This window comes from Oreochromis niloticus, linkage group LG14 (genome assembly GCF_001858045.2).
Source record: "Oreochromis niloticus isolate F11D_XX linkage group LG14, O_niloticus_UMD_NMBU, whole genome shotgun sequence".
NCBI classification, from domain to species: domain Eukaryota; kingdom Metazoa; phylum Chordata; class Actinopteri; order Cichliformes; family Cichlidae; genus Oreochromis; species Oreochromis niloticus.
The window spans coordinates 20,434,171-20,457,811 of NC_031979.2; the positions used below are offsets into that span (position 1 = coordinate 20,434,171).

General features: G+C 41.4%; 1 protein-coding gene across 5 annotated transcripts in view; it reads right to left on the minus strand.

The window, feature by feature from the left end:
- grik4 (glutamate receptor, ionotropic, kainate 4) overlaps positions 1-23,641 on the minus strand; it is a 338,006-nt gene that overhangs the window by 99,662 nt on the left and 214,703 nt on the right. For all 5 annotated transcript variants that reach the window (XM_019367470.2, XM_019367468.2, XM_025898164.1 and 2 more), the window contains one exon: positions 7,519-7,684. In XM_019367470.2, the coding sequence (XP_019223015.1) occupies positions 7,519-7,684 (166 nt within the window). The remainder of the gene's footprint in view (positions 1-7,518; positions 7,685-23,641) is intronic.

Genomic DNA, 23,641 nt, shown 5'->3' on the forward strand with positions numbered 1-23,641 from the left:
AACTTTTGCTTGCAGCCACAGGTTTGCTAAGGGTTGGTGTCCAATCTAGAAACTATTTTATGGATTTCCAGTAAAATATAAATTCTCATCAAAGAAACCTGACACTGGAACAACATGAAATAATCACTGCACCCTAAATACTGTCACATCTGGCACCAAAATGTTAGCAACAGATTATTTAGCTTGCTTGCTAAAGTTACGTCTACTTGCCTTCTTTTCATAGTCCATCCCTGTGACAGGTGTTCCCAAGGAAAACCAGTGTGTAAAAACGTGATTCACCAGGGAAGACCAGCTTCTTCCATCGCTCTGTGGTCCAGTCCTGATGCTCACGTGCCCATTGTTAGCATGTTCGGCAGTGGAAAGGGGTCAACACGGGCACCCTGACTTGTCTGCGGCTATGCAGCCCCAAACTTTGATGCACTGTGTAGTCTGACACCTTTTCATCAGAATTAAGATTAGCCTTTTTGTCAATTTGGGCTACATTAGCTCGTATGTTGAATCGAACCACACGGTCACCCCCCACATACGTTAATGATCCTTGGCCGTCCATGAACCTGTCGCTAGTTCACCACTGTTCATACCTTGGACCAGTTTTGATAGATACTGACCATTAGAGACCAGAAACACCCACAAGAGCTGCAGTTTTGAAACTGTAGCACTTGTCACCCTTTTTTCCTACTTCTAACACATCAACTTTGAGGATGAAATGTTAACTTGCTTCCTGATGTATCCCACCCACTAACAGGTGCCATGATGAAGAGATAATGACTGTTATTCACTTCACCTGTCAGTGGTCATAATGCTAGGCCTGATCTATGCAGTCCTTTGACCTATTCTCGTTAGTTTACATCTGCTGCTCCTTCTCCCGTCACGTTTATACCGATGGCTGCTAGTTTCATAGTTTAGTTTGGGAAATCACAGACTGGACAGTTTAGAAACACTGCCATGGTCAGATGCATACTCCTCAATAACATAACAGAACACCTTATTAGCACTCACTTCCACATGATTAGATTATTTCAACTTATTGCACACCTAAATGATGATTCAGTAGCCTACATTAGCAAGGCTACTGATCGGCAGTCTGCACAGGGGACACATTCACTAAACAACCCAATTTAAGGTTTTATTGACAACTCTTAAATCACTACACTGCATGGCTCCACTTTATATCTCAGAACTCTTGACATCTTATTCCACTCACAGATCCCTCGGATCACTTGCTGTTCCACAGTCTTGGCTTAGAAGAAAGAGGGATGTGCTTTCACTGTTTTGGACCCCAATGCTGTGGAACAAACTCTCTCTTCCCATTTAAAACTACATGTACAAACATTTTACAATGTATTCTTAATGCTTTGTCTATTGACATCATTTCTTCTCTTCTCAGCAGCTTGTTACTCTGGTTTAGAAAGATGGCATAGAAATAAAGGATATTATAATTATAATAATAATAATAATTATTATTATTATTTCTACTACTATTATTAAAGGAGTGGAAATTGCAAGACATTAACAGATGATTTGCAGATGCAGCCCACAGTTTTTTTTAACCTATGAAATAACCCCAATTACTGCTACATAATGAACCCTCAGCTCTCAAACCTGTCAAAAAAAAAAGGCTGGTTCTCAAAAGGGCCAAGGTAGAAGTGGCACTATGAATGTCTCAGTGAAAAACAGTGTATTTACAGGCCAGACACAGCACACACAACCAAGCCCATCAAACCAAGTCTTAAAGCTACTGTTTAAGAATTCTAACATCCGGATAAAGAGAAGGCTTGTCCTTGGCTCAGATAAGCAGGGTTTGAATCAAGAGAAGGCATTACATCCTGAAAAGTTTACAAGTGCACACTTCTGTTTGTGTGTTAGTGAGACCAAACTTCCTCATTGGCATGGAGGACACGTGGCTGTGACTCTCACTCAGACACAGATAAAGGTGAGGGCTGACATTCAGCTATAGCAATCACTCATTTACCTTCCAGATATTGTCGGCACAGGATGACTCCAAGAGCGCTCTCTCTCTCTCTCTAACTCCCATGCAATATAAAACAATAAAATATAACAGAATAATACATAATGAAAATTTCAATGTCTCAGATAAAGTTTTTTAACATAGACTCAAAAACTTTTATGACAGCTGTACATTAGATTGACTCATTTAGCCTTGAGCAACAAGTAAGACCTAGTTTTATGACTTTGCCATCACTGGGACCATCAATTTAAGGTGTCACGGACAAGGTGACGTGTTAAAACACTGCATACTGTGGGTCGGAGCACATTCTCTTTTTCATTAAAACAAATAACCAGGAAAGCAGAGCCATTTGTACAGATGTTAATCCATTGTTCTCTCTGCAAACTGCATTGAAAGAGATTGCTAATATGAAATGGGGGACGCTGCAAATCTGCAGAAAGGTTAATTTGTTAGTTTCTCAGTATGAATGTTATGTTACTGTGTGACAGTGTTTCATTAATAGAAAAAAATCATGAAAAATATTTGTATTTCTTTGTAAAAAAAACAAAAAAGAAAAGAAATCCATGAAAATGTTGAAGACAGATGAATGGATTAATGAACTAATCAGTGGTTTAAAGTCTTATTCTGTGACTGTAGCATTTTTGGACTCTAGCTTCTGATTAGCTAAGAGATACTAAGGAGGTCAAAGCTCCAGTAACACTTGTGGTATGAAGAGCAGCTTTATTATTGACCAGTGGGTTTTGGCCTGTGACCCTGATAAAGTGTTGCTGGAGCTTCGACCTCTTTAGACCCTGGTTCTTCTCCATGCACCCTGGAAGCAGGTGAAGTTGTGCCTGAAACCTTCACCCTGTTTGCAAAGAGATATTCCCACACAGTATCCTTGGAGTGAGGAATGTAGATGACTCTCCATTTAAGTGGTTTCCCCTTGGATCAATATTTTGGGTGACTTCTGAATATGATTTTTTTGCCTCTGTATGCAACAACTTTTTGCCATTTTTGTTTTTATACATAGTCCAACATTTTAAAAATGTAAGAAAAACTAAAATTAGTTTTAATATATGGATAGGTTTTTTTCAGTGGCTTCCTTGAGTCTAGAACCCATGGACATCACAAAATGCTCTGGGTCATTATCAATTTTCACTGTGAAGTTCTTTCTAGTTTTGCCACATGCCCATGCCATAATAATATCTACAACATGTTTGACAGATGATGTGATATGATTTGAACTGATTCTCTCCTTCTCCACACTATTCCTTTCCCATCGTTCTACTTCGTCTTGGGTTTCATTTGTCTAAACAATTTTTCCGGCAAAGTCTAATCTGGCCTTTTTGTTCTTGAGTGTAACCAGTGGTTTAAATTTGTTGTAAATCCTCTGTTTCCATTCATATACACAACTATTGATTGTAGACCTTGATAATGACATGCCTACCCGCTTGGGTGGATGTTATAAAAGATTGTTCCTTAATCATGGAAATAATTCTGTCATCATTCACTTCAGCTGTCTTCTGTGGTCTTTCAGGCCTTTTGGTGTTGCTGAGCTGGTCAGTGAATTAATTCTTGTTAAAAATGTATATGATTATTAATTTGGCTGAGCTTAAAGTTTTCTCTGTTAAGTTTATTTTTAAATATTTTTTTCAACCCAATAATTGCCTGATTTTCTTGCACTAACATCTTTTTTAAATGTCATATTGACAGATCCACTGATCGACGACCAACCTGAAAATTTAACATTTTGAATCAATTCCAGATGCTTTTTGAGGTTAGTTTGTGATAAAATTGTTTTTCAGATGTCAATTTACTTTTCAACTTGTGAAAATGAGGACTATGTGTAAAAATAGCTGTAAGTCATGAATAGTTAATGCAGTACTTTTGTTAAACCTCTTGAATTAAACCTGAAAGTCTGCCCTTCAGCCACATCTCGATTATTTGATGTAAAATCCACTGTGGTGGTATATTAGGCAAAAACCATCTTGGTTTTGGATAATCTGTGTCCAGGTAGAGCGTGCAGGAGGAAAAACATGATTCTGGCTTACTCCCTCTGAGCTCTCTGGACAGTTACCTGTGATATTCATGCATGGACTCAGATGGGTAATTCACAGACGTTGAACTATGTAGCATACAGTCCTAATTGATTGATTCAGCTATTTATATTGTTTTTTTTACAAACATCTCCTCTCCTAATTTGAAATGTCTAAAAACTCCCAAGGCTGCAGTTCATTAGCACAAATTTTGATGACTAAAAATAACGTAAAGCCTCAAGCAAAAATGAAAAAAATAAAAATCAGTTAAAAAATACCACTGATTTGAAGTGGGAGTGCTGGACAAGGAGTGTGAGACAGCTTCTGTCATCCACTGCTTTGAACAGACCAATCACAGAGCCCCGAGTGAGAAATCTGCTTAATAGCCTTTTTGTCCATTTTTTAATTAGACAGACAGACCAACTTTGCACTTTTCTTTAGTAAAGATAAATTCTGCACATTTACACCTGCTCATACAAACTCACTCTCCACAAATCTAAAATCTCATTATTCTGAGTCAACATTATTTCATAAAGCACCAAGACACTTTAAATCCTACTGCCTTCATCTATTCAATGAGACGATTTTTCAATTACAAAGTGCAACAAAAGAAACCATGACAACTTGCACCACCACCTTTACGCTCTCTACTGATATTGCTGCCTTTTGCATCAGAAACATAAGTAGCCACGACATAATTACTATGATCAAAGTCATCAGAGAGCCTTTCCTCCCCAAGACCCTCCTCTGCATTACTGCGTTCCCATCACTCTCACACCTTCATACACATTCCTGTTGACAGGTCATTTAGATATCTCTTCCACCCGACTAACGCTGATTACAGGTTAGTAATAGTAATGCCATTGCGTGTGAAACATGGAGAGAGATAGTAGTCATCCCTGGAACCTGGAAGAAATGGAAAATTGCAATTCATAAGATGGCATCAGCATACAATTATTAGCAGAGAAAGAATAATAAGCCTAAGGCACACTGAACAAATGAACATATTATAATGGAAATGAGAAGAAGACCAACAAACTTAAGATGTGCTGTTTCTGGTTATAGGAACAGTGACCTAAAGTGGCAAACCTTAGTCTCCAGCTGAGCCTATCAAAGAAGGAAAACAAGCTTTTGCAAGCATTAGTGGACAACTATACGACTGAACCTAAAATTTCTGTACCTGCACTGCAGCTACAGAGACGTTTCAGAGTTTATTTGATGTTCCATTTTCAGCTTACTGAGAGCTGAACCAATCACTGCACAAATGAAAGAGCAGTGCTGCATACCGGCGAACTCTGTGCATGCAGTTTTTCATGTGTTATTCTTCCTCTTAAAGCCAAAACTACAAGAAATGAACAACCTGTGGGGCCTCCTGGCAGGTCTAAAGACTCAGCAACACTTTGCGTATTACAGTCTCACAGCACCACTGCCACTGTTAGCGAGGGCTAGCTAGATTAATGTTCGTGCTGGTGTGCGCCATGCCTTTGGGCACAGCTTCACCTCCACTGCTGCCTCCTCAGCCATTGCTGGAAAATATTCATGGATTGGCCACGCTCTATTAGGCTGTCACTGGCTTGGGTGATTAATGAGGCTGGCACATGTGAACGAGTAACTGACAGCAGGCTGCCAACCGACCAAATGACTGCGTAAGCTGACAAAGAAGGGTGGAGCTGGTGCAGTAGGAGCCAAACTCGAATGAGTTTTAGCTGATGGTGCTGCTGAACACAATCCTCGACCAACACACACACAAATCCAGGCATAGTGCCATTTCCTGCATTTTCTGTTGAATGAATGAGGGTCACATGAGAGAGTGCAATCAATACAGCCGCGTCATGTCCTGGACCGTCTCCTGCCTGTTGCTAATGTATAATTCCAGTGTGGTTACCTCCTCGCTTTCCCTCTCCACACTCTCTCATATCATCCAAGAAGCACACTCCGCTCTCCTCCTCCTCTCTCATTTCAGACTCCCCTTGGTCTCTTCTATCTACCTCTCATCTCCCCTCATTCTCCTTCTTCTCATTTAATTTCCTTTGCAGTCATCTCTTAGCTCACTGACACAGAATAAGAACCTCCCCACCAACCCCCGCACCCACTCACACGGCCAAAGGGAATAAGAAGCGCAATGTTAAAATTAGTTTATTTTCCCCAAACCCGCCGATATTAGAGGGATAGAGTGCCTAAAAGGTTCACTTGTTATCATGGTTCGCACCAGAGCGGCATTAATACGACTCACTGTGGAATAAATGTCACAGAAACAGGATTTGATCCCTGAACTGGAAAAATTACTCACAGGTACAGGAAACATGTAGGAAAAAAACCAAAAAAAACCAACTAATGCTACATTTTGACCCCTTAATATTTATTTATATGGTAAGGTAGGTAATTATATGGTAATTTGTAACATTTTTCATCTTGGAAACTGTTTAACTGTTTAAAATAACTTAAAAAAACTATTTTTTTCTCTGATTCATTTATTGTCCCCGAATTTGCATGAAAAAGTGAACCCCCCCCCCAAAAGTAGCATGTTTTGATGTAACACGCCTAGCACACATCTAAGAGGGAAAAAACTCACCTTAGAGGTTATGAATGAAAGGAGACTCCAAAGTATAGAGCCAAAGACAACCAAAGAGAGAAGTTGAAAGCCAGAAGAACTGAGAATTGAGATAGGCGGGGTAGGCAGCTCACTGTGGCTCATTGTCATCTCTACTCTGTCTGACACATGGTTGATATCTGCAGCCTATTTCCTGTCTTCAAAGGCTTGTGCTGATTAGAAAAAAGGTTAGCTGGTGCCACTCAGGGGGTCACGGTGCCTTTGTCTTGGGAGTTGTAATTACTGCATGCTGTACTAGAAGAGGGTGGGAACAAGCCATGATTTAATCTTCCTCTCTATTTACAAAAATAACTTCTCTCAAAGAGATTTTCAATCATTTTTAAGGTCATTCAGTTAAGTATCTTCAGAACCTAACACGTCTCACTGACAGGGGCGGTCAAATCACTGGTTATTAGAGCTGCAACCTCTACCCTCACTTTCCTTTTGTTTCTCTCAACGTGATCTTTTGTTTAGTGCAAAGTGTTTTAAGAGTGCACACACACTCTTACAGAAAACGCAGCGAGACTGAAGGCTGAAGACAGTTTATCCATCACATACAACATAATGCGCTAAATCATTATTTTGTTAATTTAATTAATGAGAACGATGTTGAAAAGGGAGACGACTCTGCGGTAAACGCAATTTATTTTTGGGGACGCAGGCGTGCTGCTGTGAGGGAGTTGTAGCTGTGGAGTGCAGCAGCTGCTTTAGAAGGAAACGTGTCGCAGGGTGAGATGTTGGTAAGAGCTGCATCTGTTGTCAGAACACAGTCGGCGCGTGTGCGAGACGCCTGTGCGCGCTAACACGTGTTAAAGGGTAGCAGACGTTAAACAAAAATGTTTGCACTTTGATGGCAGATGCAGGGGAGACAGTTTGCGAGTCTTCTCCACAGGTATGTGCGATTGTGTATTTTGTCACGAGTGTGCGAATGCTGTACTCACAGTCGGCCTGGGCACAGATGAGGCAGGCGGTGGTGCTGTTAAAGAAGGTGAGAAGGCCGGCCACGGCCAGGCTGATGTCGGTGTTTGTTGGTCTCAGGTCCAAAGTGGTGAAGCGGGGGAAATGAACCTTCAAAATGTCCTCTGGAGCCACCTTGACATAGGGCACCTGCACAGAGACACTGATGTCAGACTATGCGTTCCACTTTAATTATTTGCTACTGAGATGTAGGGGTTTTGGCTTTTGAGGTGATGTTTAAAATGCAGCAGACGTCTACAAACAGGAGAAGCGTGAAAAAAAAAGAGATTAAAATCAAGAGAATGTGGATGCGAACTGCAGGATAAAATAGCAAGTTGCCAGCAGACAGTCAAAGGAAAGAATAGCTCAGATTAAATCTGTTAAATCTGTTATGATGAACTACAGGCAAGGATAGCCCGAGGGTCTGTGGTAATGGGCATATTCAGAAAACACATATTTTTCAGTGAGCGAGGCACTGAGGCTCGTGTAATGTACTAGTCTGGATCTAAAAACGTGTTTTTGTTCCACCCACGCAAACAAGCCCTCGTTAGAGAAATCTTCAGCGTGGCACCGCCTCATCACCAGTTATGAAACATTTGTTTACCTGGCTCACAGTGGGGCCGCTCAGCTGCGCACATTTAAGTAAAACATCCATAAACCACACGCATGCACACAGATGCATATATTATATATTTCAGCGCTTATTTATTTATTTTCTTTGTTACCCCATCTCCAGTAATGAAAAGATTTTCTGCGGTTTGAGAACTGGCACCGTGTGGCCACAGCTTTCACAGGCGAGGGTGGCAAAAGACAACATTGACAATCAGATTAAAGTACAGACTCTGAACTTTAATTTGTGAAGAAGTTGTAGACCACAGACCACAAATTCTGAATGAAAAAAATAATTAAGTTTACCGAGAAGGCAGAAGCTTGTTAAATTTTTTGGTTTTTTTGCCATTTGTTGCTCTGTCTTCCAGCAGGAATACAGAGCCAAGTGAAGCGTGGCCAAAGGATAATCCCATGAAATTTTGGTGCAGATCTGAACTGATCGAGAAAAATATCCAGATATTTATGTAGTTTTCACATCACTGTAGAGTATCGGTCTTGACAGAGGTCAGAACTCTCAGAGCACCTTTCTAGTTGGATTATGGAACATGAACCCAAGTAACATCAACAAAACCATGGTGCTCTGTCAGTTCTCTAATGCATCACCCCACTTGTTTCTTACCTGCTTTAAACATATCAAATTCAAAGCATTAGTGATCTTACTGCCAGCCCACATCAACAGATGGCTCCGCTGATGGCCTTCTACATATCCAAACGACAAATCTCATATTGGGCATGCTGTTTAAGCTGCTTTAACCTTCCCACGGCTGCTGGGAATGTGCAAACTGCTTTGCAGCCCACTTCCACCCCAGCTCCTTCTTTCATGCTGTGGAAGACCTAATAAATATCACGACTGCGTTGCTCTCTGTTGGGGTCTTGCTGCTGCTGCTCTCTCCGCTTCAAGCTTTCCATTTATACATATGGAGTGACGGGGAGGTCTCAGATTACTGCAGGAGTTGGCTGCAGGTGGATTTTATTTTTTACTGTAGCTGTTCTGACTGAACACAAAATCTTTAGCAGAGGTTAAATGATTACCCTGACCACTTAGAAATACTCTACTTAGCTATAAATTTTAGGAACTGTAGAATAACTGTTATCACAAGCAGCCACAAACACTGTATAAATATAGAGCAAACTGCAAAAATCAATAAATATATCATTTTAAAAACTTAAAAACACACTGTGTGCTTTTAAAAATGGCCATACGCATTCAATAAAACCTAATAGAGTTAAATTACTACATTGAGTATTGCATCTTGACATTAAAGTGCATGCTTTATTATACCAGTCCTCCAAAAAAGGAATTGGACTAAAGGTACGAGTACAAGAAAGCCAGCCAAGCATCATTAAAAATCAATAAATATCTAATTCTTCAATTCCAGACTCACTGTGATTCACACTTCTCAATGAGATTGAGTCCAAGGCTTTTATAGCAATGATTTGCTGTAGCTGTATAAATAGCAGTATTCCTTAGCCACTCCTAATGAATTTATCATCCTGACACTAACAGGTCTATCTAACACCGTTCTAACAACAGCACATCCCTGCTGTCAGAAGGGAGGTTAAGTATACCGCAGCTAACCTTGGAGCCATCGGGGTTCTCTGAGTTCAGCAACAAATCTGAACCGGGGCTACCAACAAATCTGCTGAACTTCAGAAAAATCATAAATTACATTCTCCCTCTATTCAAAAACACGACTCCCATCTATTTCCCTCCGATGAAATCCATCTCTGCTTCAGTTCCCAATGTGATAATGTGAATGGATACATGCTGTCGGGGCTCACAGTGAGACCTGGGAGGAAATAGGGAAAGCGGGAAAGTGCGAATGAGTGTGGTAGGTGTCGGGTTGGTCAGCTGGCAAGGCACTGCAGTAGAGCGCAGTGGGGCTTGAAGGGGACGCAGGAGGACGTGCTGGGTCCGAAAGGAGGAGCAGGGAAGGGAGCCTCTTCATCATGTCAGATTGCCTGTCTGTGTGTTTCCCAGCACCGATACATTGCTTTTCCCCCTTGCACCCATACACCCACGATTGGTTTTCCATCCCTGCCCATCAGGGTGTAATGGAGTCCCTGAATGTCTGAATGGATGGAGGCTCGGCCCCTACTGACATCCTCTGTCCGAATGCAATTCATTCCCATCTAAGAGTGCTAAAATCAGACTAATAGCCAAGCATCACACCGGGGGAAATGTGGCCCTGTTTAGGTGTGTCCTGGTGCATTTTCGCAGTTGTTTTTACTAAAACTTTCTCATTTATAGCTCTTTCTCTACCACTCCAGATTGTTTATTCTTTTTCCACGTCCTCCTTCTCTGCCCAGTCTTTCCTTCCTTTTCAGCACTGAGGACTGTTGCTATCCGCCCCTGATGACTAAGGGAACCTGACACGCTTCGATAGGCCGTATCTGAAGCAGTGCAGGTTTAGAAAGCTGCTTACAAAGACACACACACACACACAGTCGCATGCATACACACACGGATACATATACTTTGTCCTTTTCCATCAAATTGGCCCACTGGACCCAACTGCTATTAACGCTGGCGTCCCAAGGGAACTACTTGGCTCTGAGTCTTGAATCATCATCAAATTCCACAGCATGCAGGCAAGACTCAAAAAGAAAATACCCAAATAGACACCCTAATCATTTCTCATGAATTTACTATATTTATTGGAATAACTTCATTAACACCCATTAATTTCTAGTGAAAATCCACTCAGTGATTTTTTAACTTTTCATAAGATAAATGCAGTGAAAACGGCTGTTTAACTATAGACTAAATGCAGCTTACAGCAAGGCAGGAGAGGACGTTATATATCATAAACAAACTTCCCTTTGGTCACAGCAACATGATTAATTGGTTGTTAAACAGCAGCAGTCGATGCGCTCATCGTGTGAAAAAGTGTTTAAAATCAAGAGTTTAAACAGGGCTACCGAAAGCAAAGAAAATCAATCTCCACATTACTAACAGAAAGCTGTCAGCCACATCAAAGTCACCTGCCAGACTTCTTATCTGCAACCAGCAGCTAGTATCAGTCACTCTGCTGGTCGATTAATCCCCCCCCACCAAAAAAACCAAACATCTTTCCTACATGTGTCTTTGCAGGGCACAGCTTCAAACCAAACAGCTGCACCACTTTCAGTTTAGCTCTGGCACAAACTCACCGTCAATCCTGATCTACGCTGAGTTCATTTTGAGCCAAACTGGCACGTCTCACTATTTACGACTTGTTGATTCTCTCCAACTGACAACAGCAGCAATTGTGCAGATTTGTTGTAATGGTTAAAGTCGCACTTTTCATTCTTCTCTTAGAGTATACAATTAAGCAGACAATTCTTTCCCAACTAACGAATCTAATTTTTTAATCTAGTAGTCACTCCTGTCTTTGTTATTTTCTTATATTGATCTTATTTCTAGTCAGATTGCTACCTACATGTACACTCATGCCCACTTTGTTTGCTACACTATGCTAGTTCTGATTTGGTGCCCATTTTTCCTTCTGAACTGTCCTAATTCTGGTCCACATTGACATGACGCCATCACAAATTTGCTGACGATTTGTTGGATGCACGTCTATGATGGGAATGTCCCATTCCACCACATCCCAAAGGTGCTCTATTAGACTTGTCACTGCGAAAGCTGTTTGAGATCAGAAAATACGACAATGTGGACAGAAAGAGGCGGACATGTCAGCAACAATACTGAGGTCGAGGATGCTCCACACCACCAGCAGTCTGGATCCATGCTTTCATGCTGTTTGCAAGAAATTCTGATTCTACTGTCTGCTGCCAAATCACAACAGCAGTGGCTTTGAGGTGACTGTGCTGTTGTGATTTGGGATTCAGACCAGGAAATCTTTTTCCAGTCTGCTATTGTCCAATTTTTAGTGAACCTGTATGAATTGTAGCCTTAGTTTAGTGTTCTTAGCTGTTAGGAGAGGGTGCTGCTGTAGCTCATCTGCTCTAAGGTTCAATGTGCTGTGCATTCAGAGATGCTCTTCTGCATCGTTTGGTTGTAGTGAGTGGTTATTTGAGTCACTATTGTCTGCCTATCAGCTCAAAACAATCTAGCCAGTCTCATGTCCACACATTTTTACCCAGAGAACTGACGCTCACTGGATATTTTCTCTTTTTCAAACCACTCTCAAACCATTCTATATAAACTCAACACAACAGCTGAGCCACATTCAAAATCACCTTTCTTCCTCATTCTGATGCTCAGTTTGAACTTCAGCGGGTCATTTTGACCACATCACATGCCTGCATGCACTGAGTTGCTGACATGTGATTGACTGATTAGATATTTGCACTTATAAGGTGTACCTAAAGAAGCTGCCAGTGAGTGTATGGTGAATGTTATGCTCACCTTAACACCTCTTAACAGATGCTTACGTTTATATTTTGTTCCCTCTATGGCAAAGCCACTGAAAACAAGCTGACAATAAGTCACTGTAACTCTTAAGTATTCAGTTAAATATGGGGATCCTGTTCCATCGAGTCCTGGGACTACTTGGACTTCCACATGCTGAAAAGCCACATCATGTCCACTTCAAGTTATAGCCTGCTATTTTTATAATTGGACTGAATACGAGGTGACAGACCTGCATGCAGACACATCCCCAGAGACACCAGTTGTGATTGTGCATTGGTAAAAGAGAGACTTGAGCTAAGTTGAAAAGAATGGAGATGATTGCTGAAAGAGATACAGACTGAATTGTGTCAGGCTGTCAGGCTTTACTTGCATGTTAAGTTATATTTTTTCAGTCATCTTTCAAAGGTAGAAATGATGAAACAAATTATCATCCATTTAACTGATACATCACCAACATTTATCCATTCAGCTAAGGGACAAGGAATTACTCCAAGAAATGTAAACAACTTGTCCATACTTGTAAACGAGCTGTACATTAGAATTAGACGTAAGCATCTTTATAGCATCTGCTCATGGCTGTGACGTTATCAGTGTGGGAGTGAAAAACTCCTGGGCAAACAATACAGCCTAATATAACTGCTCTGCTTTTAATAATTTGGGAGCTTCACTGTTGATAGAACTAAATAACACAGTGACTGCTGTGAAGAAAGACAGGCGTGCATCGGGGGAACGAAGGGTGGGCGAGGGGAGGGAGTCGGTGTGCAAATGTGAGGCAGAAGAAGGGAGAGAACGGGGGAAAGGGGGGAGAAACTGACAGTCTGACTGACAGAGGAAGAGAGCAATGAAGTGAGTGACAGAGGAGGCAGAGGCAGGGGAAAGTGTGTATAGGTCAGGGGAGGAGGAAAACATAAACAGACGTAACAGACATAAACAGGGAGTGAGGAATAGCAAAGGGGTTACAATCAGCACTCATTAAATGGTGTCATTGAATTTAGCCGTGTGAAATTTGATTCTGTTGTCAAAGGCAATCTGTTTGATGTTTCCCCCTTTATTGGTTCATTTCTCAAGACGTACAGTTTCAGGGAATTCAATAACAACATCAGCATTTAGCTTTGTTATTGTTTGGTCTCAGCGGGCTAAAAATATATTCAGAGTATTGTGGATCTCATTTATTATTTAGAAGACGCGAACTTTATTGTCTGTTACAACAGGAAGCTGTACAAGCTGCTTGTGCTTTATTCATTATGTATTAAACTGAACTGAGTATTGCACTTAATTACTTTTTCGATTCTAAGTTAAATATCTCTCTATCTGTAAGAATCACCAACTGTTAATTCCACAAAGTTTTCAATAGCTAGTGAGAATATTAGTGGATGCTCGAGACTGGAAACATGAAATGTTGTTTTAGGTACCAGCTAGACGGTGAAATACAAACCGCAAACCTCATCACTGCAGGGCTGGAAAAAAGTCGAGTGTTTTCAAAAATATAAATATTTATATTTCAAAATAGTCCTTTAGGGACAGCATTGCATTGAGCAAGATTCAGTTATGCTGGACTATCCTGTGTTTATCCCGAACCCTTCTGCAGCATTGAGAGGCAATAAAAAAGATGGATCTAGCTTCTGGCTCTGAAACATGGAACTACTCGCAAGTCCTTTAAATCTACATTCTACTTTCTGGCCACTAGGGGGCGATATATGTGGCCACACACTGAAGCCTGACCTCTGCAAACCCTTTCCTGATGACATTAAGGGCTCAGTCAGTGTTTTCATGTTGTATTAAATAAAATCTCTGCTTGATTTGATAAATTTTGGTCACCTTAAGTGACAGACAGGAAGATTATCCAGGGGACGTTCATTGACCAACAGCACCTAAAGCGATTCACTCGCAGCCTTGTAAGCAACATTTGGTTGTCAGTGGCTGTTTTTAAATTTGGTAAGATATTAAATCTCTTTTTGTATACAGCCCACACTGACATATATCAGTCAGCAACATCCTTGTCTCTTCACTGGTGGAAGCCTCAGTGCTGTTATTCACAATTAAGCTTAGTTTGACTGATTAAACATTCTTCCTGTTAAAAGGAATTTTTTCCTTCCCACTGTCACCAAAGGCCTTGCTCATAGGGGTGCATATAATTGTTGGGTTTTTCTCTGTTCTTTGTATTAATGTAAGGTCTTTTCCTTACAATATAAAGCGCCTTGAGGCAGCCGTTGTTGTGATTTGGCGCTATATGAATAAAACTGAGCTGAAAAATAAATTGAAGTGAATTGTTTTAGTTTAGTTTTTAAGCAGAAAGCAACTGGCAATAATTAAACAAACAAAGAAAAAAAAATCAAACAATACCCAGTCTGAAAGATATTGAGCCAAAGGATGCCACCAGTTGGAGAACAAGAAGCTGAACAGAAAAATGTTGTACTGTTTCTGTACAGCCCAACCAGGAAAGGTGCAGTTCTGTGTTATGCTTTTACACACAGTGTGTATGACACAGAAACTCCTCAAAGACTCTGACTTGGATGCATGCTCATATATATATATACATACATATATATAAATACACATATATATCTGTTATATCTGTGATATATATGTGTGTGTCTGTGTGTGTGTTTCCTGCAGTGTGACAGCAAGGCTGGCAGGTCTGCAGACTTAAGTTTGACAGCCGTTTAATGAGGGAGCTCTCACAGGACACAGGGTTTGCACAAGTAACACACTTGCACACAGCGAGCAGTGGAAAAGGACGAACCTTTATATGGCTGCAAAAATGCCTTTACGCAATTACAATGTGCTAACTATATATTACCTTAATTACACTGAAACTACTCTCTGATCTCCTTGGATTAACTATTTATGAACTCACATGCCAGTGATGCACTCTAACACATTTTTTTTTTTTACAAATTTCTTTGTATTCGCTCAGCAGTAACCTCTGGCTACCCCTTTTTAATAGAAAATTTGAGCTTACATTCAGGGAGAATAGTTTGAGGTATTAGTGAAGAGACCAGTGCTCTGAGCCGAAGTGAAGGTGAAAGCTAATTTCCCTTCCGGCCAGTCCAACAAGCCCTGGGCTGCCTCGGTTGTTGAGTTTACAAGTGCCCAAGTCATTCTGCTACCTGTCGGATGTGAACCTAACAGGAGCATGACAGGAGGGGGGGTCTGGGTGAGAGGAGTTGAAGAGGAGGTGGACGTGCAGTAGTGCCATATGGAGGGCAGAGACATAATCAACAACTACATCTGCTGGCTTGGACTCACAGGGGCATCAGATCAAAACTCAGTTTAATAAAGTATCACTGTACTTTTATGGGTCTTGGAACACGTCAGGCACAGTGACTCATTTACATTAACACACGTTGACCTGGTCATTAATTAGCATACAACGCATGCTTGGCAGGAAGCTTAAACTGTCCTTGAAAACACTTAGCACTTCTGCCAAGTGGACAGCAGCCACTCAGTCTCAGTGAGTTGAGTACAAGGTCTGCCTAAGCCAGAGGAAGAACAGTTCATCTAGCGTAAAAAGCGACATAGCTAATCAGTTTGGACATCACCAGTTGCAGAAAACCCGCCAATAGCGCAACACAGAGTACGAAGCCTGGCTCGGTGTAACTTACTGCAAGCCAGAGAGCTATGTTGGCCACTGAGCACTGGAGAACAGATGCTGTTGGAGACATTGTCCATCAGTCAGCAAGTGTGATGCCAAGGCCAGAATGCCAGAGAGGAGTTGGCAGAGGTGTTGATCCAGGGTAGCAGGAGATGGAGGAGGGCAGGTGGTACTCTATTATAGCTACCTGATCCCCTCCTTTTGAACCAAAAGGTTTATGAGGGTTTTGGGAGACCAGCTGCTGGCATTCAGAAAAGGCAAAATCTCGTGGGAAAGAAAGTGGCGATGAGACACTGGAGATAAGTGAGGAAGAGTGTCAATGTTGTCCTCCCAGCAATCTCCATCCATGACCGCCGGCTCATCCCAGTCTCAGGCCATGCAGCCAGGTCTCTATTTGTGGTAGTAATGAGCCGGCATCGGGTCCCTGCGGTCAGAGCAGAAGCAGACCAGTGATAAAGATGAAGTGGGCTGTGGATCCCATGGTGCCTTTTAGGAGAGTGGAACATTGACCACGAGATCTCTATCTCATTGATCAGCCAGTTCAGAGAGAAAAAAGTTCCTTTCCTCCAGAGAGGCCTGTTCCTCACACCACTGCTCTACTCTCCAGCAAATTTCTTTGTGTGGAAAAAAAAACAGAGAGATGCTTTAAAACTCCCTGTTTGCTAACCAGCTGATTTTAAGCAGTGATTGTAAGGGGGAAAATGCTGTTCTGATTTGTGGAGTTACCTCACACCTCTGATTGAACCTCTGATTAGCTGATTAAACTAAATAAGGTATTTACCAGGAAATATGGTCCTAAACAGTATGCACACTCCAAGTGTTTATCCAGCACGCTGAAACATTGTGGTATTGCTGAATCCAGAATTTTCCGCAGGGAGTTTTGATTGAGAAAGAGTTTTTTTTTTAATCTATCTGTGGGACTAATCCATTTCTGGGAGTCTGGCCAAATGTTTGAGTTACACAACCCAAACAAAGCACAGTTACGCTACAAAACTGGCTAACAGTTGGCCAGCAAATCTTCGGGAACGTGGCCTTTGAGCTGAAAAGAGTTGATGGGGAGACAAAAGATGTGAATGCTCTCAACGGGTCCAGCTCACAGCGTGAAAATTCAGTCGGCTGCTGAAGCAGCACCAGCTGGGTTAAGTATCGTCTCCTTTCACATGATGCAAAAACTCGGTTTCGTCTTTGTCTGCCACGCCAAGTAGCAAATAAGCAGAATCCCTCATCATAGATCGGATCACAGCAATTATCTAAATACATTTTGCTGTCGGCACTCACCTGGGAGTCGCTCTGTATTGAATCCCAAAGATAAACTTGAAGCGATGGCTTTCAGACAAAAAAAGCAGGTATGAATTTCATGCGCCGGCTCGGCCAGGGTGGCACTGACAAGACAGATCAATGGTTGTTGTGTGAAAAGGGTCAGCATAGGTGCAGGCAACAGCTGTGCTCATCTAATTATAATTAAGAAGACACAGGAAAAAGCACCTGCGTTTTGTTTGTAAGCATACTAAATGTACTGCTGCCGCATGTACACTTCATCACACGTATGCATATGAATTATGTATTATTCATGACTGTAATTAAATTACTGGCTCATTATGAATAAATATGCAGCAGTGGAAGATTTCTGCTTCTATAGTATTTAATAGATTTATAATGCAGCAGGAAAGAAATGCCAAAGATAAATTGGCATTTGGTTATAGCTAATAGAATGAAATAATTTATCACGCTGACACTGCTTCCTAAACTAAAGGGAGCAGCCTTGACACTCTAGTACTTTACAAGCCCAGCGACAGATTGGCGACCTGTCGAGGCTCCAGCTTTCCCCATCCACAACCCTGAATTGAGTAAGCAGAAGAAAATGGATGAATGGATGGATGGATGGATAGTACTTTATATGCTCTAGTTCGAGGCAAACAGAAAAGCTCTTTAGCAGACCAAAAAGGAAGCGAAATGTGTGAAGGATGATGCTGCTCCACTTCTGAGACTTCTTCAGCTGAGCACCTGCCATTAAACCCTTTTCGCTTTCACTTCTGAGCCTAATATTTAATTCCCAAAACTTTCCAACACATAGACAGATGGGCACAAATGCACGCATACAAAAAAAAGAAAAAGAAAAGGAGCTGTGTCTTAATGCAAGTCATTCCAGGTTTTTCTTTTAGCTTGTAGTCTTAAAAAACACCGAAGGGAAGTTTGATCGTTTCATCTAAAGATCCCAGAGATGTTCCGACGACGATAACAAGCAGACGGAGCAGCAAAACAAGTAGATTAAAACTCGAGTACTCGAACCTAAATTGATTTCACAAACAGGGTCAACATCAAAAAACGTTGTACTGCACACAGCAGTGAAAAGCAAATTAGCATTATGCTTTGCTGTATTTCATTACTTCTGAGCGACGAATCTGTACAAATACTAAGCTGTGAGCATCTCTAAAAGTCTGAAATCTTTTTGTAAGATTTCAGGCGCCGTGCCGTCTCCCCATTGCTCTGGATAAGCAAGCTGCATCTGAAGTTAAATATGTGTCCTCCTACAGCTGGTTGTACTACATTGAAGTAAAATGCAGATCAGCTCTGTTTAATCAGCTCAGACTCGGAGTTGTGAAGAATAACGTGCTGCTTGCTGCCAACGTGACGCTATTTGCAGCTGGAGCGAGTCGGATTTTACATATAGTGGTCTTAAAGCTCAATTTCAGTGGAGAACTGAACCGTAAGCTGCCCCCACCCCCAAGCAGAACAGGACCCACATAGCAGAACACATACCGCCACACACTCAAACACAGAGATTTATTGTGAGACTGATGGAGGGTGATTAGGCAGACGCAGAGGGAGAGAGAGGGAGAGTTTGTTTCTGAAAACTATCCCTCCATCTCTCTTTATTAGTTTTCTTAAGAGTGGCGCATCCTGACCCACTAGTCATCTGCAGCTGCTATCTGAGAAGAACTTAGGTAGAAGGGAAATGGCAGGAAAAGAGACAGGCGGAGGAAGTAAAATGGAAAAGAAAAATAACGTATAAGAGGAGACAGGAGAGGAAAAAGTAAGAAAGAGGTGACAATGAGGACAACACAGAGGCGAGATCAGCTGAGGCTTGTGTAAGGGCAGTAATAGCAGATATTAAAGGTGGAACAAAAGCAGAGAGGTGAAAATTGGTTAAAACTGGGATAGGGTGAAAGAAAGGAAGAAACTACTAAGAAACTGGGCAATGACAGGAGAATAGTATAAGACCAGACAGCAAAGGATAGAGATGCAGAAAAAGAAAGGTTGCACACCATATAAAGAAAAAACACAACATCAGACTCGGCTTCAAGGGTACGAACAGACCTTGGTGTTCATGTAAACAGATGAAAGAGTTGCTTGCTATGGGGACTCTGTATGCCACCAAGCTAGCTAGCTTGGTGGCATACAGAGCAGCAGTGGAATCAGGAGACTGACTGATAAGACTGATACCTTGGATCTGTATTTAGTGCATGGAATGAGTAATAACTGAGCCGCCCCACAGGAAAACAGTCAAACAAAATCAACTGAAGAAACTGTGACATGTTGTTAAAATCACCAGAAGAAAGGAATCAAACGAACAGACGCCTTTCTTCTCGTCCTTAAAGTGAGTTATTTAATTCCCAGACACACAGCGCCAGGGAGTATTAAAGAATAATAATGGTTATTTAAAACACATTTTGGAGACCAAAATGCCTCCAGCAAATTGTGTTTCTTTAAAGCCGCATAAACTATAACGACAGTCCCAGTCATGATGAGACGAAAACAAAACAAACAAACCAAAAAATACATATTATGCACAGATGCGTTACAGTGCATGAAATTCATAATAAAAATGCATTTTCACTACATATGAAGTTAAAGGACTTATCCAGTGACAGTTGTTCAAAGTGATGGTGAAAGTAAAAGTGCACTCATGATTCAGTAGCATTTAGATCCACCTTTAGCAGTAATAATGTTAAGTAATCATTGCTTTTGCATGACTCTCTCAGTCATATTGTTGTTGAGGAACTTTGGTACATTGGTTCTTCACGAGGTTGCTTCAGCTCATTAAGATTTGTGTTTATGGACCGGTCGCCCAAGGATCCGTCACAGCATTTCAATCAGATTGAGGTCTGGACTTTGAGCCATTGCAGCACCTTGATTTTTTTCCTTAGATTTGCTGCTGTGCTTGAGGCCATTGTCCTGTTGCATGATACAATTTTTGTCAACTTTTGGCTGTCGGACAGACGGCCTCATATTTGGCTCCAGAATACTTCGGCATAAAGAGGAATTCATGGTTAACTCAATGTCTCCAAAGTCGCCGGGCCCTGTGGCTGTAAAACAAGCCCAAATCACCACCCCTCCACCACCGTGCTTAACAGTTGGTGTAAGGTGTTTATATGCTACGTTTGATTATCTCCAAATGTGCTGCTCAATTCAGCATTCAAAGTGCTTTCTACTATAAGTCTCTTTCACTCAGTCATATACATATTCAGTCAGTGTATTTATCTATACCGCAGCACTTTTATCTAACATTTACATACTCCTCTGGATTCTTCACGAGGCTTTCTTGGATTCAGCATCTGGCCCAATGATACTTTGACACATGGATAAAAGACACCTGAGCTTCAGCCACCCACTTTGGTCTTGTCTGTTCAAAGGGCATAGTTGCAGTTGCAATTTTACAAACCTAAATGATTCTGCAGTGTTCTTTTTTTCAGAGAGAAGGGTCCTTCCAAACACAGAATACTGCAGTTGTTCAGTCTATTTGCAACTGTCCTGTCATGAACTTTAACCTTTAACGTGCTAACAGAGGGTTGTGGAGTCTGACCTCGGGGTGAATTTGCCGGGACACCAATACCTGAGAATACTGGCAACTGTCTCAAATGTTCTCCATTTGTGACAAATCGTTCTCACTCAGGAATTATGGATACGTTGTTTGGAAATGGCCTTATAACCATTCCCAGTTAATCATTCCTGATGTCTTTCTTCCTTGGCATTGTGTCAACACACACCTGAATGATCCAGACCAGTAACCTGCCAAAACTTCTGCTTTTATAGAAGTGCTCAGATGTGCTGATGAACAATTAATAAATTGGATTCCATTATCAGCACCTGGCTGTTACTTACCTTCTTTTTTCTGTGGAAGCAGTAACGATGTGCTTAGTTTTCTATTCATTGCTTCTGTATTTTGGCTTAATTTTAGTTAAATAAACAATAAAACTGTATAATCTGTCATGTAGTGTAATTCGTCTGAAGTTGTTTTCACCTAATTTTAAGACCTAAAATGTTAAGTTTATATACTGGCACAGGGCACGACAGTGTGTAAGACAGTAACTAGTGTGTACTTGTGTGAAAGATAAGCTGACCAGATGTTTGTTGTACATGAACATGAGCTGCAGTATTCTGGCTCTGGTATGACCAACTGCGGTGAAACATCTGGAAGGGAGACGTTCTAAAGCATCCAAAGTAAAGACAGCTATCGTGTAAATGGTCTCTGGCCAGAGAGGATTTTCCAGATTGGCTAGTGGGCTTATCAAGTGACAAAAAGCAATTCTGTACCACGTGTAGCACAGAGCTGCAGGATAACTTACCCATTTAAATCAGTTACGAAAGCTCAACACGTACTAAACATAAACACCTCAGATTCAGTATCTGCACATGTGAGTGGACAAACATGTAAACACTCTGAGATCTATTTCAAATATTCAAAGTGAGCGTGAGTGGTTTTTTTTTAAGGAATAGTACATAATAAATGACACAAATGAAGCACTGAACCTGAAAACTCTGCTTCTTTGAAAGCAGGTTTTCAACTTTGTCCAATAACCATACGCAAGCAATCAACTGTGCCTCAGCTTTGTCTGATGTTCCTGTTCAGCAATTGCTTCTGTCTGGCCATGTGGAAGAATCCTACGGATTTCATTTGCCTACTAATAAAGTAATCTTGAGAAATACGTTTTGACTCCAAACTATCTTCCAAATAAACTCTCGCTCAGAAGAGAGAGGTACAGATTCTTTTTTTTTTTCCTGGTGCCGAATGAGTTTTTCAACAAAAGCACTCCCAGTGCACCAAAACACTGTATCACAGGAGACAGGGAAGAGGGAGAGGCACAACATGAGAAGGGGAGAGCGTCTGCAACAGAGCGAGGGAGGGATAAAGACACCTTAAAAGCACAGCTAATCCAGCACTTGGGTTAGGTGACATTCAAGTTGCAAGCAATTTTCAGAGTATTTAAATAATAGTTTGTGTGGATAAAAGCGCAAATCCCTCAATATTGCCAGCATGGCCTTTGTTTGCCCAGCAGACCTCAGGTTCACCTCTAAATCCAACCTGAGCACCGCCCTGCGGAAATGCAGCTGGATAATCTCTCTGTACTCATACAAGCAGATGGCTTTTCAAGCCTAAAGCAACCCCTGGACATCAGACATATCATTAATATTCATGAAAACGCCCGACACATGTTGAAGTCATAGAGTATTATGTTTCCTCACTTCAGCAGACACAGGGATACAGCACGTTTCATCCTTTACGGTCGAGGAAAGTAGGCAAGGGATAAAAACAGGGCATGAGATCATCAGTGGCATGAAAAAGGATTCAGATAAAATAGGAGGCATGTAAAAATGTATTCATTGACATTTGCTCAATTACTTTAAAATCTTGTGATGGCCAATAGCTAAATGACCTTTATCCAAGCCTTACTATGAAAATAAATTAAAGTACAACACGGGCATTGAAAACAGAGCCTCGGGGATTTCTGATAGGGGGATTAGAACTCCTTGAACCTAAATGTAGTTCTTCTAAGTCACCATTTATAAATTATGAATACAAGTCTGATTTCTTATCTTTGAGATTCAAAAGGAAGCATCGCAGTAATACGAGAACCTCACTGCATAGTCGAGCTAAAATACCTGCAAAGCAACAGGAGGCTTCTAACACACGCAACATTAGTCTGCCCCTGTTTTTAAGTCCCGGTCCCAAGGTTTGCTTGTTACATTGTCTCAGATGATAAGAAGCGCTCAACCTGCACACAGTCAATCACTTCTCTGCAGTGGCTCCTTTTATATTAGTCACCATTAGTGTGAAACCCAGATGGCTCAGTCCCACTCCCCTGCCTCTCTCCTCGGCAAAAGTGGCCTCCGCAACAGCAGTGGAACTCAGGGAGTGATTGATAGAGACTGGTAAACGATGTGCTGATCACCTAGTGGGGTCTGTCAGCCACAATATTGCTGTCAGTGTCCAAGGAAACCACGAGCTGGGGCAGCAACAGCATCTGTGGCTCTACGCTCACAGTGAGGGATTAGGTGGTCAGAACCTGGTGTACAGAGTGCTACACACACACACACACACACACACACACACACACACACACACACACACACACACACACACACACCTCTGCTCTAGCAAATACAGCTTCCATTATTACTTTTTTGTGTGCTATTTTTCAGTTATTTCTTATTTTGAATCTGTCTGATCAAGAACCTTTTATTTTTATGAAACATGAACAGCTTCCTCATGAAATGGCTTTGGTGCAAAAATTAATATGTGTTTTGCTGACAAAGCCCTTGA